We start from the raw sequence: 20,636 nt of genomic DNA on the forward strand, positions 1-20,636 counted from the left end.
TCTTGGAGGTGAGAGCTGAATGGCACATGGACACCAAAGGTGGATGGATGAGCAGCCCTGAAAAGGGCTGGGCAAGACTTCACACAAAGCTGCTTATCCTTTTTGAACACCCATACACCCCATAGCTACAGTCACACTGGCCTGTTCAAGTACATGGAGTCATATTGTAAGGAATAGCTTCTTCCTAAACTACTGGCCGCTTGGATTCTAGACCGAAAGGAACACTGAGAATTATTTTTCTCCCCAGCCAGGCATTTAAGGAGAAGGAAAGAGTAGCCTCAAGGAACAATTCTTTCTGTGGAGTCCCAAGGGGACCCTAACAACTTGGGAGCTACCTGCACGCCTCCAAGATATGTTAGGACTATGTTCTAATATGGCAGCACTATCAATTTTAGGGACAGAAGGAAACTTTGGGATTATATAGTACAATGCCTTCATTTTACAGACAGGAAAACCAGAGAGGTAAAGTCACTTTCTGCATTCAGGTTGTACATAAGGTGCAGTGCTAGAATTCAAACCTAGACCTGTTGATACCTAATCCCGTCTCTCTGTCACCCTCTATACTATTTTCTAACTGCCAGGATATAGATGAGATCCTTACACTCAACACACTATTGGGTACCTCCCCATGGATACTTACTTCTTACTCCTTTTAATAGAATCTTTTAGAAATAATAGGAGAATAAAGGGAAAAAAAAAAGACAAGATCCCTGTGCATCCAGGGATCCAAGTCCTTTTATATAGATATTCAGGAGAATTAAGAGGGATTTTCCCCGTAACCCACTCATTTCTTTATGATCCACAAATGACTGCTCCACAAACTAGATAGTTACTCAAAGCCTAAGCTTCCCAACCTTAGCCTTCTTGAGAAAACCAGCAAATGATGCTTTAGGTAACTAAAATTTAGTCAAAGGCTTCAGATTATCTTCTTCTAAGTACTGTCTTTCTCTATAGGCTATAAAAAACAGAGCTAGAGATGTTAAAGTAGAATAGGGCAATGTGAAAGAAGGTATAAAAATAGGTGAGCAGTATCCAGTTACTCCATGACCAATGGCCAGACACCCACCAGCTGAGTTATCCTTAAGATAATGCCAATGAAAAAATAGATATTAGAATTCATCCTATTTTGGAATTTCTAGTACTGCACATATCTAGCCTTAACCAATAACCATGTAGAAAACTAGTATACTGGTCATAAAACCTTACTAGTCCAGGAGCCAAAAACAAAATTTGAGAGTGAGGGTGGTGTATGGTCACACTCAATGAGAACATGAGTGGGTGATTCAGGGCAGAGAGAGAACAAGACTAAACTCCTACCATTCTTAAATCTTTTCTTGACTGACATTATCAACTGCATATTTTGATTATATCAGCACATGTTTGGTCATAGCCAACACCAGAAAAAAAAATCAATTCCTGGCACACCAATAGCCAAAAAGCAAAGAGAAAAGAGGGCCACATCTTTAAAACAAAAGATAGTGCATCTTAATCTTGCCAACATAAGTCAGCCCACAATGTCCTAGGAAGAAAAGGACAGCTTAGCTTTGCCTGTTCTGAAATAAGGGGTGATTGATTTATTTTCAGGCATTTCAGTGACCAGCATTTTTAACTTTCAAAAAAAAGGTCATTTTCCTAGTTTTTGAAGAGTCCTGCCAGCTTCATCTTTCTGTCATCATTTCTATTTATAAATTGCTGTCTCTGAGTATGACATACTGGGAACCCTCTAAAGTAGTTCTACTACAACAGAATTTCTTACCTTCAGAGGTATTAAAATAATGTACATATAATTATATGAATAAAAACACATTAAAAAATAATTTCTTCGAAGTTTCAGAACTGGAAGAGTCCTCAGAAACCATCACCCTGAACCCATGGCTGAACAAGAATCTCACTTCTGATTCTCCCTCCCATTTTCTCCTCAATTGGACAAATGACAAAGCCCCTGGGCCTTAACTATCAAACAAATTGGCTGGATAAGATGGCCTCTAAGATCAATGATTCTAAGATGAACATGTGGTCACCCAGTGTTAATGGATAATTTTAGTTAAGGGGGAACCTAACACCTCCTAAGGCAGCTTATTCCATATGTCAAGTTAAAATTTGCTTCTTTGTGTTTTCTTAATTTCTGCTTTCTGAGACCAACTAGTTTAGTCATTCTTGCGACAGTTCTTCAAACACTTCAAGTCAGCTATCATGTCCCTTCTACCTCTTCCTCATCCATGTTTTCTCTTTTACAGGTGAAATCTCTCTGGTACTTCAATCAGTCTTGATATGGTATGGCCTTGAGTCACTAAACTATACTGGTCACCCTTCTCCGATGATGTTCCAGTTTATCCTTAAAATGTGGCATCCAGAATTGAATATAATACTCCAGATGTGGTCTAACCCAAGCAAACAGAGAGCAAAAGGACCACTGCATTCTTCATTATGGATATCATGCCTTTTAAAATATAATCTAGGCTACTTTTTGGATGTCATGCCACACTGCTGATTCATGATGAGCTTTCAGTCCACTGAAACTTTCAGAACTTTCCCCTAGAAATTAAGCCTTGCCTACTCCCAAACTATAATTTATGAAGCTGATTTAAAAAAAAAACAACTATGTATAGTCCTTTCCACTTACTCCTATTGCATGTCATCTATTTGACTTGACCTATTGTTCTGCAATGCTGAGGTCTTTTTTGATGCTGACTTTGACATTTAACACACTATTTCTCTTGAGTTTGGTGTCATCTGGAAATGGAACTTTTCACTAATTCACTAATATCCCGACATATAAGTCACAAAAGGGCTATGGAGAGATTCCTTGAACACTAGTATTTTGGAGGTCTCCCTCCAAGTTGATACTAACCCATCAACAACTATCTCTTTTGATCTAATTGTTCAATTAGTTCAAAATCCCTCTATCTCTATCTTGAAAAACAAAAATGAGAAATATCATGAATAGAAAGTAGATGAAACAACGAACACCATTTGTTACATATTCTTTTCTGCTTCAGGTTTTACCAATATGTACTTGATCCACTACTAGGTGAAAATTGCCTTCTCTAAGTTTCCAAGTATTACTAGTTAAAGCAAGTTGTGTCTAAAATCAGTAGATTTTTAAAAGTAAGAGCTAGAAATATTGTGTAAAGGGAACCGTCTCCCCCTGCCCTAGGGCTGTCCAACCTGTGTCCCTGTGCTGTGTGAATGGATGTCACATGAACACACAAGCGACATGTCCAGACCAAAAGAAAGCATAAAAAAGGGGGAACGAGGGGGTGCACTCTATTTCCTTGGATGGTGGCATTGCAGGCCGTGGGCTGGGAGCAATGAGGCAGAGCATCATGTGGTGAGATTAGAATTAGATTAGAAATAGGCTTTGATCTCTATTTATCGGTTTTCTCAATTTCAAATAAATATTAATAAACTCTATGGAAAACTAAGAACCAGGAGTTTTAAATTTTGTTAGATACTTCCTAGCTGTGTGAACCTGGGCAAGCTACTCAACTCCCATTCTTTAGCACTTACCATTCGTATGCCTTGGAACTGATACTTAGTATTGATTATAAGGCAGAAGATGAGGGTTTAAAAAAATAATAATCTACAGTAAAAAAATTCTTTTGGCTTCTTGTATCTAAGATGTTATTTTATTAATTCAACTGTACATGGTAAATAAAAAATTCTTAAATATTAACAGAAAATACAATCTTATCATACCTTCTTAACTGCTTCAATATACCTCTCTTCTTGAAACATTTTGAAAAACTCACACATGAATGTTTCTTTGAAACTTGACTAAGAAAAAAAAGATTCCGTTAGAATGGAAAGACCTCCAGGGAACCAATGCAGAGTGAACATTGTACACAGAAAGTGAAACAATGTGACACATTCAAATGTAATGGACTTTTCTACCAGTAGCAATGCAATGACCCAGGACAACCCAAAGGAACTTATGAGAAAGAACATTATCCACATCCAGAGAAAGAACTGTGGGAGCAGAAACACAAAAGAAAAACATGTGATTAATCACATGGTTCAAAGGGGATGTGATTGGGGATGCTGACTTAAAATGATCACTCTATTGCAAATATTAATAATATGGAAATAAGTTTTGTACAATGACAAATGTATAACCCAGTGGAATTGCTTATCAGTGCTGGGAGAGGGGAGGGAAGAGGGAAGGGAAAGAACATGAATCATGTAACCATGGAAAAATATCCTAATTTAATTAATTAAATGAAAAATGGAAGAAAAAAGAGAGTTTAGTTAGAAATAGCCTAAACATATTAGTACAACATGATTCATACACCAAGAGACAAGACATGAGGGAGTCAAAAAGGCATTGGAAGGGATGGGGTTATGAGGGAGGTCTAATAAATGAATGAGATAAACAAGTCTCATGAACTGCCTGTCTACTCTTTCACTATATTTCTTCCACCTCCTAGCCTTGCAATCTATTTCAGAGGCCACAATGAAATTTGTAAAGAGCTGGTTAGGGAAGGCATATATACTAGAAGGCTGTTAAATTTTGTCTATTTTTATTTCCTTGCTTATTTTTGTAGGAATGTAGGGGAAGGGATGATGGTATGTGGATTGTGGTATAATGGACACAGATTTGAAAATGGCCATGTGAGAAAGTCAAGATGACTTACCTTGCTTTTAGATAGACTTCCCCAACTTCCCAAAGTCTGAATGGCTTTTGAGATGAGAGTTAATGTTCTAATTGTCTGTGCATCCTAAAAAAATTCCAAAAGAAGCAATTATGTTCCTGATGAAGTATCAACAAATATACTTTATTTCAAACATAGACCTTACTGGTTGAAGAACCCACTCTTTTCCCAAAGCACAGTAGAGTAAAAGAGTAGAGTAGAACAAATCTAAGTTAATGAATCAACTGAAAAGGAGTTATTTCAGGCCCAAATCATAGATTGGAGAAATTTAGAGTTCTAATAAAATGGAAAATTTCTCCCATAGAAGTCAGACTTTAAACATGGAAAATCCTTGGAAATGAACAATGAATTTTAATGGGGGAGGGGAGAGAAATCATAAGGGAAATCTAAGGAAAAGGAATGAAAAGGTCTTAAGGGTAGTCATTAAATATCACATATATTTAAAATATATATGTACACACACACACACGGTTATATGTTTCTTTGCTTATATCACCAGTTAAATTTATTCACAAGAATCCACTTAGTCCTTAATAAAATGTTTACATATGTAAAGTTCTACAATTCTCTGTCAAAACAATGAAATTCTTTAAAAATATCACAAAGTAATTTCAAATTTGGTAAAAAATTCAATGTTCTAAGTTCAATTATCTTCTTCTTATAGAAGAACGGAGCAAAAGCCACCTTAGATGGCATGGTAAAATGAAAAAGAAACTAAGCATAAAGTCAGAAGACTTGGCTATCACCTAATAGGTATCAATCTTAGTCTCCTTCATTTGCAAAATAGAGATATGTTACTTGTACTACAACTTTTCAAGGTTATTGTGGGGAAAAGTGGTGGAAAAAACCATTATGCAAACTGTATAATGCCATATAAATAAGAGCTATTATTCTTCCTGTGACAGAAGGCCAGCATTTTTCATCTTGGACTCTATTAGGTGCTTGGCAATTCTTTTATTTATTTTTTGATGATTTTCAGTTTACTACATTCCTCACACTGCCTATTTTAAAACAGTTCAACTATGGTATACTCAAAAGATTCCCTGCCTTCAACTTTACTAAAAAGGGAGAGTGTATTTCATGTGAACTTCCTAATATACCTTTCTCTTCACCTCAAAATAAATTTTTCCTCCCTCAAAGTTATCCCCTTCTTTTGATAGCAACTCCACCATGTCCTAAATCATGAGATAATTTTATCTTCGCTTTCTCTATTATTCAATAGTCTCTGCATTTTCATTGATTAACTTCTAATAACTACATGAAGGTTTTTTCTTCTTTAAAAGACTTTAGTTGACCTGCTTCCTTCCTTTGCCCCCACCCCCAAACAAAAATATCTAAGTTATTTTTTTCGCTTAATTTTACTACCAAGTTTTTCAGGAATGGATTACTATGTTAACTTTCTTTACTCCCGAATCATCTGTGATCTACCTCAATCTTTCTTGACACGGCTCTCTCAAAGGTCACCAAAGATCTCCTAATCAGGAAATCTACTGACCTGTTCTTAGTGCTCATTTCTCCTGACCTCTCTGTGACATGCACCAATACTATTGATTATATCATCATTGAGGTTCTGTCCTATCTCTTAAATGCCTGACAGCCACTTCTACCTGGATATCCTGCTATCATCCATGTAACCTCACTTCATTTCTCTGATCCTGGGGCTATAACTTCAATGGGAGGACTTTATTCTTACCCTTTATACCCTTTAGAGGGAACTTTGCCTTACAAACCTTTCCCTTAGAGCCATGATTAACTTCCAGATGGCAAAATTAAAGTATTTTACTTGGGCAGGTCTAACTAAAATTTAATGTGTAACTGCATTTTTGAGAAAATGGAAAATACATTTTGTACACAGAAACTTTGATATTTTTGCCAAGGAATCATGCAACATGATTATAAACTACAAAATTGCTGAAACAGTATCTGTTCCCAGCTGTGTCTTTTGTTGCCCTAACCTATTGGTGTGGTGTACCGCCAGTCAGCAGGGTCTCTCCCAACCCACAGAGGGGCCAGTGCCAAGGGTGCATGAGGAGGTCACCTCAGTCTTGATCTAAGGTTCAGTCTACAAGTCTATTATATACCTTCTCAACCAGAATGAAGATTCAAAGAAGATCTTTGAGGTACCTTTTTTGAGGTGCCACAAATACCAGCATAATAAAACAAAATTAAGGAACAGTAATAAATAAAATGGGTTTTTAAATACATTTTATGTGAAGAGGAGACTAAATAGAACCTAAGTACAGTAGCACAAAAATTTAGGCCCCATTTGTAATGAAAAACATTTCAACACCAAGAACAAAGTGCGCCTATCTGTATTTAGGTGCAATCATAAACTATGGTACTAGTTGTCACATTAATTGTAAGGCTCAACTCTCCTAAAGGCCTCAGAACATTTTTAGCTTTGCTGTTCTTTCCTTCTTCCCTTCATTTTGGGGAGCTGGGATGGTCTTCTCTGCCTAAGGCATGTTTGTTACAGTACTTGGGTCCCTGATCTCATTCTGTCCAGGGCCTGGAGGCACTGATTGTTCTGACTCTAGGCCTTTTCAATCTTGCTATCATCTTAACTCTCTCCTCCTTCCCTTCAATGCTAAACTTATCAAAAGAACAGTCTAATCTTGTTGCTTTTACTTCAATATTAACTTAGTCTCCAACCTCCTGCAATCTAACTTCAATCTCTTATCACTCTCTGAAAACTGCTCCTTCAATGGTGACCAATAACCACTTAAGCATTTAGGATAATCCTACCAACCAGGATCTTCCTTCTTAGGGCCTTAGTTGTTATTTCTTCCTTCCTCATCTCTTAAATGAGAGCCCTCCAGGCTCTACCCTTCATCTCAATCTCAATATCTCTCATCTCCTCCCTCACCTCCCACTCCCACTCCAGTGTGTATATGTACACATTCACTCTCTCTCCTTTGACAATTCATTCTTTTCATCGATTCAATTATCTTGCTTCTATACAGATGACTTCAAAACCTCTGAATTCAGCCTTTATTTTTCCTGTGAACTCTTCTTACAAACTGTCTTGTGGGACAGCTCTACCTGGCAGCTTCTCAAACTTAAAGTGTCCAAAGAGGAACATTTCCTCCTAAAACCTTATTCCTAACTTCCTATTTCTGTTGAAAACATTAAGAACAATACTGGTAGCACCTTTAGCTATTCCTTTCTTCAGTGCAACCCCTCCCCCCCTTGTCCATAGTAGTAGTCTCTCCGTGACCGAGAATGACGATTGTCTTTGTGCAGTTTCATCTACGGTGTACCCTCATGTGGCTTTGGAGTCCAAAGGCTGAGGCGCACAGTTTGTGGCACATGGGGCATGGGACGCCAGTTGTTATGGGAGGTGTGGTTGTGGCCTGGTGTTGGCGTTCACGCGCAGCGGCAAGACGTCGACGTCGCTCATCTTCAAAGGTGGTGGCGGCATGGTGAATGTGGGCTCGCCAGCTGCTTCTGTCAGAGGCAGCGAGTTCTAGTTGCTTTGGTGTCATGCCAGCCCACTTCAAGTTGGACTTTAGCTGATCCTTGAATCTTTTCTTTGGTCGGCCTTGTTTCCTGAGTCCAGCTGACAGTTCACCATAGAATACCTGTCTTGGTATTCACTGTGGGTCCATGCGGATGACGTGTCCAGACCATCATAGCTGGGTTTGGAGGACCAGGACTTCGATGCTGGTGGAGTTGGCTCTGTCGAGGACTTCCTGGTTGGTGATTCGGTCCTGCCATCGGATCCTCATGATTGACCGGAGGGAGCGTTGGTGGAATTGCTCCAGCTGTTTCATGTGCTTCCGGTACAGTGTCCATGTCTCACAACCATACAGGAGCGAGCTGAGGACCACTGCGTTGTACACTTTGAGCTTCGTCGCAGCGCTTACACTGCTGTGTTGGAGGACTTTGGAGCGCAGCCGCCCGAGTGCCTGGCTGGCCTTTTGGATCCTGGCATTGATCTCATGGTCTAGGGACCCGTCATTGGCGATGGTGCTGTCCAGGTACTTGAAAGTGTTGACGTTAGAAAGCTGCGTGCCGTCGATTGTAATGCACGGCTGGTTCGTTTGCCTCCCTGGTGCAGGTTGGAACAGCACCTCTGTTTTGCTGAGGCTAATAGTCAGGCCAAACAGTTTTGTTGGGGTAGAGAACCTGTCCACAATGGTTTGGAGATGATTTTCTTGGTGGGCCATGAGAGCACAGACATCTGTGAAGAGAGCTTCCAGGATGAGTCTCTCTGTTGTCTTTGTTTTTGCAGTCAGGCTGGTGAAGGTCGAATAGTGAGCCACCCAGTCGGTATTTGATGTAGACGCCCAGGTCTAGATCCATCACAGCATGTCGTAATACTTGGGTGAAGTATAGGTTGAATAGTACTGGAGCGAGGACACAGCCTTGTTTCATGCGATTGGAGATGTTGAAGCGATCGGAAGTCTCTCCACCAGATAGGACTCCCCCTGTCATGTTGACATGAAAGAGCTGGATCAGTTTGACGAATTTTGCTGGGCAACCGAGCTTGCTGAGGATCACCCACAATGCGTCCCTGTTCACTGTGTCCAACGCCTTCGTCAAGTCTATGAAGACAATGTAGAGACTTAGGTTCTGCTCAAGGCATTTTTCCTGCATTTACCTCACCGTGAAGACCATGTCGATGGTGCTGCGATCTGGTCGGAAGCCATATTGTGATTCAGGCAGGTTCTGCTCTGAAACAGATGACAGGAGTCTGTTGAGTATAACATGGGTGAGGATCTTTCCAGCAGTGGAGAGTAGTGAGATGCCTCTGTAGTTGTCACAGGCTGCTTGTGCGCCTTTTTTCTTGTATAGGGCTAAGATGGAGGCATCTCTGAGTTTTGGGGGCATGTCTTCCTCTTCCCATATGCTGGTCAGCACTATGTGGAATGCCTGGAGCGCCTTTCCTTTTAAGGCCTTGTACACCTTGGTTGGGATCCCGTCTTTACCGGGTGCTTTGCCTGCACTCATTTATTTAATGGCTTTTTGGACTTCCTCTATTGAAGGAGGGACATCAAGTTGTTCAATGGTGCAGTTTTGGGGGATCTGGTCAAGGGCCCTTTGGTCGACTGAAAAAGGTCAGTTGAGAAGTGTGAACCTTAAAAATTCCCAGACCCTACTTCATAAGATTGGATTAAGACCATTCCCCATTTGGACAGTGAACTCTACTTAGATCAGGAATGTGAGAACTCTACTTAAGTCTGCCCTAGGGGAAGATAAAGTTGTAAACTCTTTTCTGAACAATGAAAAGTACTTAAACCCATACTTATAATAAGACAAAAAGTTCTTAAGATAAGTACCTATAAAGGTCAAGCAACTTGTGAATTTACAAGGAACAAAGAGCTGATAAACTTACTCAGAGCTTTCCTGGTGTGAATTACTCAAAAAGATTAGTCTACTCAGGTGTGAACTAAGAATGGTCTGTCCTTTGAAAAATGTCTACTGTGATTGGTAGATATAAGGACTTAGGGGAGGTGACATAGGAGAAACTGCCCTTTAAATAGGAGCTCAGATTCATTCAGATGGGCATTCAGATTGAGGATTGAGCTGGTGGAGGCAGCTGAGATGATGCTGGCCTGGTGTCACTAGAATCCTTGCTTGGACAGATCTTGTGGTGAGTGATTAAGGACTGACTGATCTTTTCTCTTAGGGCTTAGGCCTGGGTTGGCCAGGACTGGCCAGGGCCGGTTTATCCTTTTCTCATTATTTCCTTTTTCTCTCTTTCTCCTTTTCTTTAATTCCTCATTTGTATTAATTAAAATCTCTATAAAACCCAGATGACTTGGGTATATTTGAATAATTGGGAATATTTCCCTGGCAACCACCTTATATTTGATTTAAAAACAAAACACTGTAGTGAAAACATATTTCCTGCGGTCACAACTTACTCATCCACTCTTATATCTACTACAATTTAAGTCTTCCACTATTTAATCACTACAGTTTATGGCCTCAACTATTTTAATTATTACAGAAGCTGACCGAAGTGTTCTTTCCACCTGTTGCTGAGGATAGCAAAGGAGTGGTGGTAGGTTTTAATGGCCCATAGACAGTCTTGAGGGCACTGAAAAATTGTTTGTAGTTTTTCGCATCAGCAAAGTGATGGATTTCTTCTGCCTTTTTTCCCCACCATCGGTCTTGCATCTTCCTGATCTCACACTGTGCCGTGGTTTGGAGAGACTTGAATCTGTCCTTTTTAGGAGCAGAGTTTGGGTTATTTTGCCACTCCATAAAGGCTTTGTTCTTTTTGCTCAATAGGTCTCCAATAGCAGTGTTGTTCTCGTCAAACCAGTCCTTGTGGTTGTGTTGTTTGGGGCCTAGGACTGCCTTTGATGTTTCCTTCACTGCGTCTCTGAACTGGTTCCATTTCTCGGTTGAGCTTCCAGTGAGTGGTCCCTTGGCAGACAGCTTGTCGTCCAGGCAGGACTGGAATGTTTGCAAATAAGATGGATCTCTAAGACGGCTCACATTGTAAAATATGCGAACTGTCTGGGTGCGTTTTGGATAGTGAGGTGCAATGCGCATTTGAAAAGTTACTCTAACCAATCGGTGGTCTGTCCAGCATTCAGCTCCTCTCATGGCTCTGGTGATCTGTACATCCTGGATGTCTCACTGGCGTACAATGATGTAGTCAATGAGATGCCACTGTTTTGATCGTGGGTGCATCCACATTGTTTTATATTTGTTCGCCATTCTGAACACAGTGTTTGTGATGGTGAGTTTGAACTCTGAGCATTTGCTGAGTAGCAGTAGGCCTTTACTGTTCATTTTGCCCACACCATGTTTGCTGAGCACTCCTTTCCATCTTTCATGGTCCAGGTCAAAGCGGGCGTTGAAGTCTCCCAATAGTATCAGCTTGTCATTTGTGGGCACTGAGTGCAGGACGGCACTCAGGTCAGAGTAGAACTGCTCGATGGTCTCCTCTGTGCTGGTCAGTGTAGGGGGCATATGCGCTGATGACTGTGGCATACCGGTCTTTGCTGAGATGCAAATGGATCTTCATGAGCCTCTCGCTGATGCCCACAGGCATGTCTGGCAGCTGTTTGAGCAAACCGGTCTTGATAGCCAGGCCAACACCGTGGATTCTGTCTTCATTTGTTGCTCTACCTCTCCAGAAGAAGGTGTATCCAGTGGTGGGTTTGCTGAGTGATCCCTCTTCTGGTAAGCGTGTTTCGCTTAGGGCTGCGATGTCGATGTTATATCACGCCAGTTCTTTACCGATTAGAGCTGTTCTTCTCTCAGGTCTTGGGGTGTTCTCTCTATCAAGTAATGTTCTGATGTTCCATGTTCCTAGTAGGAGTTTCTTTGTATTTTGTTTTCTTTGATTTCGACCGCTTAATTTCGACACACAGCCACGGTATGCTGACTGGGTGTTTGTAGGGCAGGCAATGTTTGAAACACCTTTTCTAGTACCCTCCTTTGATTAGGGTGAGCAGTGCTGTCCTAGAGAGGGCTGCTCAGTCACCCAGGATGCTGCCGAACGTCTCTGCTGCCCTACAGGGCCGAGCGACCACTGGTCCGTGGACCGCCTACGTGCAGGATCGTGACTACAACTACCAGTGGTTACCTCCACCTGTTGCGTCACCACTCCCCCATCGCCGCAGGTCTTGAAAAGGGTGGACGGGGTTAGGATAGATGAGTGTGCACAAAGATACTTGTGCGTGAAGGAGATTTAAGTGGAAAAGTTGATGCACAGAGACAGTCCCACTCTCTTGGTGTTGGAAGCCTGAGTCCAGTGGCATGAAAAGTTGTTACACCTGGAGACTTCCTCAGCTGCATTGGATGGCTGTGTTGTCTTTTGTGCTCCACACGCCCTAAGCACTCCACAGTGCTTTGCTGCGTCGCCATCTCAGCCGTTGAACCTTCTTATTGGTTTCTTCTGCCTGTTCCACCGAAGCAGTCTTCACATGCTGGGTGAGCAAAGCCCTGGTTCACCAGGGGTCGATGACCCAATGGCTACCCTCACAAGGTTTAGCCGGCCTGTCGAAGCTATTGACCGGGGTGTGGCCGCTGCCGCATGCTAGCAGCTACTAGGAGCCACAGGTGAGAGCTGGGTGTCAGGTGAGGGTCAGAGGCTGGAGAGCTGCCCTAGGAGGGCACGACAAGCCCTTCATACCAGAGATACTACCCCTCCCTGAACACCCCATACACACATTGCACATCTATTCCCTTCTCTTCATTCACACTGTTACCACCCTATGCAAATCTCTTGCCTAGATTATTATGAAGCCTCCTAATTGCTCTCTTTGCCTACAGCATCTTCCCTCTCTAATCCACTCTTCATAGAGGTCAGAACTATGTATGTTCCTAATATAGAAGCCTTACTACATCACTCTTTTAACTCGAAAACCTTTTATGATATTTACTTTTGCATATAAAATAAAATATAAGACCTTACATCCAAATTGGATAGCTGGTGACTCCTGATGGAAGTTGTTCTTACTGTCTGGACAGTTCCCCTTCACTTCTGTTTCCTAATATATCCCTCTTTCTCCCAAGGTTAGTCTAGATGCTACCTACTCCATGATTTCTTCTTTGATATCCCAGTGAAAGTAACCTTTCCCTCAACAGAATTTTCTTAGAGTAGTTTGACTGAATTGTCCCCTTTTCCCTGTTAATCTTTTTTTTTTATCTTGTCTTATATTTCTCTGAACATATGTCTTATCCTATTAAACTGTAAGTTCTTTGGAGAGAGAGATTTTCATTTTTCATCTTTGTATTCCTGGTAGCTAATGGAATGCTTTAATGAAGGAACAAAATAAATCTATTAAATAAAATTGCATATAAATTAGCAAATAGCAGAAGTAGCCTGTAGTAAGCAAGGAATAAAAACACAGAAGCTAATGTAAATGGAATTAGATATGAAGGAATTGAATATTATTTAGGCCATGTGGTAGCTCTAATATACCTTTAGGTCATTAAACAAGGTTTTAACATTGTAGACAAACAAAATTATATAATTTTTTAAAACTAAAGGAGCTAATTTCTTATTGTTTAGAAAGAACTTATTTGTACATAACTGTTAATCTGTTTATCATATTTTTGTATTTATGCACTTGAGGTGAAATAAATATTGTGATAAAAATTGAGAACTAATTAAAATACAGATGTATACTTAACAATATATTTTATATATAACAAGAAAGTTCCAAGACTTTGAATGGGTTTCTTAAAAAATTTCCTTCAAAAAATTTCTTGTTTCCCTAAAAGTATCTATAAACTAAAGAAAGAAAAAAGTAAATTGCCAGCTTTTGTACTGAATAACTGAAAACAGTCTAGCAAAATTAAAATCATCAATAGTCACAGAACACAACCAAAGAAATTAGTTCACTATTACTTCTCTTTCTTCACTCTAATGAATGTGAGTAAAAAAGGAGTAAAGTTTGAACAGAAGAAACACTTACTGGATGGTGAGGTCGTAAATGAAAAGTATGAGGTGACACTACGGCTACAGCAAAGAAACGAAGAAATACAAAGCTGCTGACGGCAGAATACTGTACATGAGGGTCATCTGCAGAGAAAAATGGTGACATGTGACAGTCATGAGAGCCAACAAGGAGCAAATAACAGAGATCCTGAGCAATTGTGCAAGGCACCATTTCCCAGTGGATTGAGAAAAGGTGAAGTAAAAGGATGACTAGGAGGGTCAGTTACAGAAACAAAAAGAAAAATCACTCAGCCACTAGAAGATAGAGAAAAGTATCGAGTAGCTGGATAATCCTTTAGCTGCACACTCTCTGGGGAGATGGGAAAGGCTAAGCTGGTAATAAGGTTCCAGGTCTGTGTCAGTGTGAGAAATAGCAGCAAAGATTTAGAAACATGCCAGAAAGGATGAGGAGCATCTAGCATTGCCTAGTGGCAGTCCAGATAACCAAAGTCTCCACTGAGTGAGTGACTAAGTGCTGATGAAACTGAGGTTCTACAGGTCTGACCTGACTAGCCTGGCTGACAGAATCTCAAACCTTATGGCCTAGGTCAGCATTGGGGAGGTTTTTGAGTTTGCATGCCCAGAGGGCAACTCCACACTGCCAGTGAGCCTCCCCATGCCCCACTCCCACCCCACCCTTTACACAAGAGAGTAGAGGGAGGAAGTGCTCAGGAAGTGCCTGATCCGGGCACCAGGAGAGAGGGATAGGGTATGTCTTTGGGCACTGGGAAGAGGGGGAACGGTGCAGCTCCCCTGTGCCAGGGTTGGTATGCATGCCAATATCTCACCAATGCTGGCCTAGGTATTTGTTGTGAATTCAAAAGAAAGACTGAACATCTACTTAGGTATCTTTCTGTGAAAATCCATAAACATGTATCCTTGAAAAATTACTATTGGTTAAGAGGGCAAAGCCTTCCTGCAGCCATTCATTCTGGGTATGCAGGTTAATTTTTAAGTGGACATTTCTGCTAGAACAGGCAGAAGTGTAACTGAAATACTGAAACTATAATAAAACTATGTTTTACAGTCAGGGAGCTATATTGAATTTTGACATTATTAATTTTTTGAAGCAAAATCTCTAAGAAGCAGCTGCTGTTTTTGTCATATATATAAAGTCTATTTCAAAATATTAAAGTATGATTAGAGTTCTCTGGTTAAATTCAAAGGTCAATGAGGTATTTCTTAATGTAAAAACACTGTCATTAAAAAAAAGAAATTCATCAGAAAAAAGTGAATTGAGTTTTGACTCTGAGAAGATAGCTATCTGGAGTAAAGGGAAGAAGAATAAAAATCTTCTGCCACTAGACTTAGGACACATCTTTTTTAGTAGAACATTTTGAGGTGGATTCAGAAACAAAAAAAAAAGAAATCTCTCGGCCACTAGAAGATAGAGAAAAGTAAGGAGGAAAGTTAAGTACTAGATCCTTCTGGAGATGACAATCTTTTCCAAGTCATAACTTCAGTTGGTCATTGATTTACAAATTTATGGAAGGAGGAAAATGGCTGCAACTCTCAAATTATATGATGGTTAGAAGATAAGTTCCTTCTATGTAGGGACTGTTTTATTCATTGTATTTGTATCCCTAATGCCTGAATGATTGAAGGAGACAAGAATTATTCTTTTTTTTTTTTAATCCTTACCTTTTATCTTAGAATTGATACTAAGTATTGGTTCCAAGGCAAAAGAGTGCTGAGGGCTAGGTAAATGGGGTTAAGTGACTTGCCCAGGGTCACAATGTTAGGAAGTGTCTGAGGCCAGATCTGGCTCTCTATCCACTGAGCCACCTAGCTGCCCCAGGAATTAGTCTTAAGATATTTCAGTACTGAATTTAAACACAATATCATCTATTGGGTATTTACTAAGCATAGAGTATGTGTCAGGCATTACAATAAGAGCTGGAGATAAAGGCAAAAACAGTTCTGGTTCTCCAAGAGTTCACAGTCTAATAGGGGAAACAATAAGCTAATGGCTATTTAGAAACAAGTAGTCTCAGAGGAAGGGGCCTAAGATTAAGGAAGACAGAGGAAGGCTTTTTGCAGAAGGTGGAACTTTAACTGAGACTTGAGGGAAGCCAGAAGGTAAAGATAGGGAAAATGTTAAAAGGAAATTTAAAATAACAAAATAATGGTAAAGCTTTTATCACCTACACCTGTTTAGAAACACAAAAACATTAAGTATATAGTGTGTGATATCTTTTTAACTCCACTAGATATGGCTAGGAAAAATCCAACTCCCACTGACTCACAAAATATAAAGGAAAAAGAGAGTGGTAAATATAGATCTGTCAAGGAACTCTTATCAGTTCTATTCATGAGACTCATCATAGTTGGTAGCAGTGTAACCATTAATATATTTTTCTATCTTTGCTAGGGACACATCTCCCAGTTATCTTTTGGTAGTTTTCACCTGCTTCTAGCCTGAAGTACTGTCTAGATAGGCTGACAAAGACCACTTTTAAAAATTGTCATGAAGGGGCAGCTAAGTGGCTCAGTAAATTGAGAGCAAGGCCTAGAGACGGGGAGGTCCTGGGTTCAAATTTGACCTCAGATACTTCCTAGCTGTATGACCCTAACCCCCTTTGCCTAGCCCTTATCACTCCTCTGCCTTGGAACCAATATATAGTATTGATTCCTAGATGGAAAATAAGGGTTAAAAAATAAATAACAATAATAATAAAAAATAAAATAAAAATTGTCATGAAAAAACTGATAATGTGATTTTGAATTTAAAGGGAAAGAAGACTACAGATTGTTTTTAAATGCCCAGACATTGGTACCCAAGGCAGGTTAACACATATATTTTTTTAGACTGGACGTATGATTTTATTGGTGTCAATAACTTCAATTGATAACACTCCTACCCAACCAATGCACAGGGGCATCTTTTTGAAAATGCAGGGACCTTATGTGATAAAGCAACTTTTTCCTGGTCCCCTAGCCTTTATGTGTTTGAGGTAGCACCTGGGCCTAGGATTTTTTAAAGTTAAACATCATGCATGAAATGTGATGTGAATGTCTGAGAAAGATAAAATGAAGAGATTTGGCAATAGATGCACCACTTACTAGGAAATCTCTGAGCAGCCATATGTCTCAGCGAATAGAACACATCACACATGACAGTGGGGCAGCTCATATTGGACTGTATAATCATACTGAATAATTTTTCTACATAGTAGCGTAGATTCTCCTACAAGAACAAAATAACATTTCAGCATTTTTGAGTATCATATAATGTTAACCAGGTTCTTTTTTTACATTTTGCCTGCTAAACATGATAAATTCAATATAGAACATGGTTATTAGAAAACTACTGGATTCTGAACACTGAATTCTAAGATACTGAGTACTGAATCTTAAAAATGTTTACAAGTACAAAAATCCTTAGTAATTCTTCAATGGTCAAAGATATCAGTTGTTACTATATTACTATGTGCTGTAGTTTAATTCTTTCACATAGTCTACCTTCTTGACCATCTACAGGAATGTTTTGAATAATTAATCTATTTCAAAGGAGGATGATAATATCTGAGAAATGAATAGAGCTTAACGGCTTTAAGATATGGCCAAAGTGAATTTTGTAAATTCATTCAATTAGAAAATGAAACACCTCATGAGCTATTTCAAAGTATTAAAAAGCCAAAAATGTAAATAAAAATGCACAGACCAAAGCTGGTGAGAGACAAGTGAGGTAAAGTGTCTCAAAGGTAAACTAGAGATAGAATCAGTGGCAGGGGACTACTAAAACCATAGCTTTTGGTCAGGAATGATTAATTTTATCAGGCTGGTGGCAGAATTAGCAGATGAGAAATGAGTTCTTTAAGTCATCCTGGAGTAGAAGTTGTTTACTATGAATTCTTAACACAGTTTAAATTTGATATCAATGATACTTAGATGAAAAAGAATAAACAAGAGACTGAAATAAAAATTTGTGAGGGAAAAATATTACATTGAGAAGTCAACCATGAGAAATATCACTATTAATAGTGTTAAAGAATACATAAAATGAGCTTCCCTTAACCTATCATTATAATATGCATCTGAGAAACAGATCCAGCCTTAAATATAGCTTTATAAAAGCTTATGGAATAAAGGTTCACCTTATTACTTTCTACATTATCCCCTTCTTTCAATCGGATAGGGTCAATTTCACAGGATTTTGAAGATTCACATATCTGAAAAGAAAATTATTTTGAATTAAATTTATTCTCTTCCTACATATCTAGAAAACTATGCAAAAATACATTCTTGGCATATTTGGGGGAAAAAAGATAAATAATAAGAAGCACAAAGTTCAAACATACAATAACTTATTGAAGACTAGATAGAAACCTCAAAACATTTTCTAAGAGGTTAACCTTATCCTTTAAGTTCTCTTTCAAAAGATCAATGAGACCCCAGTGTGAGGACCCTGTCCCTATCTAACAACACAGATCACAATTCCTCCATGTCTTTGCAGACAGTCCCCATGAGTTGTTGCAGCCAAAAAAATTCACCATTTGGTGGCCAGTCTTTAATGATAGGCCTCTTAAAACTTAGACTGATGGAATTTAGAGGAATGGTAATGTATTTGGAGTAGCTGGATTTGAATCCTAGTTTTGTTACCTACTATCTAGGTCTAGTTCTTCATATAGAAAATGAGGGGGTTGAATTGAATGGCCTTTAAATGTCCCTTCAAACTGTAAATCTAAGATCCCATGACTTAAATGACAAATATAGTCAGTTGTTGGACCTGTACTCAAAACCTTTCTAGCTGGTCTTTAAAATATTTTAGGAATTCTTATGTAGATATGAGATCAGGCTCATTCTGCTTTTAGGAGGAGCAATACACAGAAACAGCCAGGAAAGTAATTTTAGCTTTGAGAAGGGGCAGATTCCTTAATGATTAGAACTACTGAGGAGGAGACCTGGCTTCTGGTTTCTTCTCTGGAGACACTCACATAAAGGCTAGAGGGTTCCTTGCTGGGGATGTTGTAGAGGTCATTTCTGGCCAGATATAGGTGAGGCAAGAAGGCCTCAGAGATACCTTCTGGTTCTAAGAACTCATGGTTCTGGAAGGATCTTCCAGATAAGAAAGTGTTCTGTCAGTGCTGCTGTCAAGAACCCAGACAATGGCACTCATCTGCCACAATGAAGCATCAGAGGAAAACTCTGGTGAAAGCTTTAAATAATATCCTTCTGAATTTAGCTTCTCTTTGGTCAATATTTCACTTAACCAAGAGATTCTTCAAGTCCACAGATTATTGGTAGTTCTCACAATACCTCATCTAGGATAGGTTTTAATGTCACTTTCAGGTAGTGCCTTCCCACTATTTTCATCATCTCATCAAGACACCGAGTAGCCAAGGAATTTCCTCTAAAAATTGTGTTTGCATCTCTGAAAAAAAAAATTTATTCAAGTCAATATCAACTTTAGTAAACAAATTATCTATTCTGGCAGATGTTGAATATTTAAACTGGGTAATATGCCCAATTGGTAAAACTTCTACCCAGAGTATAAAAATATACCTTTAAGTTTTTATTGTTTTAAGGATGTATGATTTAGTTACTGTGGCTATATTTATATTTTTCTAAAGCCACAATGTAAAACCCTCTATAATTTTTTTAGAAAGTTTTTGAGAGTTGCTATTACTGAAAATCTGTTAAAACTAGCTCTTTACTTCACTAGGCTGGTCCTTAGACAAAAGATATAGTTTGTCACTAGATATGTCTGCACTCCAGTCCTTGTCAATCAATCTAGTAGGACTTATTAAAGCCAGTACTACTCTGGCATCATCAATGAATCAATCAATCAAAAAATATTTACTAGCTACTTATTATGTAACCTTTAAGAACCAAGAGTTGCCACCATATTTTCAGCCTCAGGTTCACAAACTGGATGTTTTTCTTGACTCTTCCCTTTCATTCACTTCACATATCCATTCAGCTACCAAATGTAATTTCTAGCTGCACAACACTGTTCATACTCTGGACTCTATTCAAATGGCCACCTAGTATCTATTTCAACTCCTTACAACCTCCTCTCATGTGGATCACTTTAATAGTCTCCTAATTGTTCTCCTGGCCTTAAATGTCTCTCCATTCTAATTCACCTCCCACAGAGCAGGTCTGACCATGTCACTTCCCCTACTCAATAAATCTGGTTTCAACCCACTTTCTTGATGTTCTAAACAAACATGTCATGTAATTTCTCACCTCTGTGCCTTTGTATTAGCAGTCCTCACTGCCAGAAATGTACTTTTTCCTCATCTCATCTTGGAATCTTGTTTCCTTTAAGATGTAATTCAAATGCTACCTTCTATAGGAAACCTTTCTTAATTCAGTTCTAAAGCTCTCTATGCTACTCTCAAATTGCCTTACATTTATTTTGAATATACTTATTTTTGTACATCTTGTCCCCTCTGAGACAACATAAGCTCCCTAAGTGGAGGAACAATTTTATTTTTACTATATTATATTATGCTATATTATACTAATAAATTTAAATTTTATATTTAGCACAATGTTCCTCACACCATAAAAATATAAGAAATGGTTGTTAACTGAATAATGATGAGGCATTGAAATACAACTTTATG

At 39.1% G+C, this 20,636-nt stretch overlaps 1 protein-coding gene across 3 annotated transcripts in view; it reads right to left on the reverse strand.

The window, feature by feature from the left end:
* Positions 1-20,636, reverse strand: part of RASA2 (RAS p21 protein activator 2) — a 154,794-nt gene that overhangs the window by 22,881 nt on the left and 111,277 nt on the right. For all 3 annotated transcript variants that reach the window (XM_056807533.1, XM_007502113.3, XM_007502112.3), the window contains 6 exons: positions 19,321-19,435; positions 18,159-18,233; positions 17,125-17,248; positions 14,039-14,145; positions 4,635-4,718; positions 3,700-3,777 (listed from right to left, as the gene is read on the reverse strand). In XM_056807533.1, coding sequence (XP_056663511.1) covers positions 3,700-3,777; positions 4,635-4,718; positions 14,039-14,145; positions 17,125-17,248; positions 18,159-18,233; positions 19,321-19,435 — 583 coding nt within the window. The remainder of the gene's footprint in view (positions 1-3,699; positions 3,778-4,634; positions 4,719-14,038; positions 14,146-17,124; positions 17,249-18,158; positions 18,234-19,320; positions 19,436-20,636) is intronic.

The sequence above is a fragment of the Monodelphis domestica genome, chromosome 8, assembly GCF_027887165.1.
Source record: "Monodelphis domestica isolate mMonDom1 chromosome 8, mMonDom1.pri, whole genome shotgun sequence".
NCBI lineage: Eukaryota > Metazoa > Chordata > Mammalia > Didelphimorphia > Didelphidae > Monodelphis > Monodelphis domestica.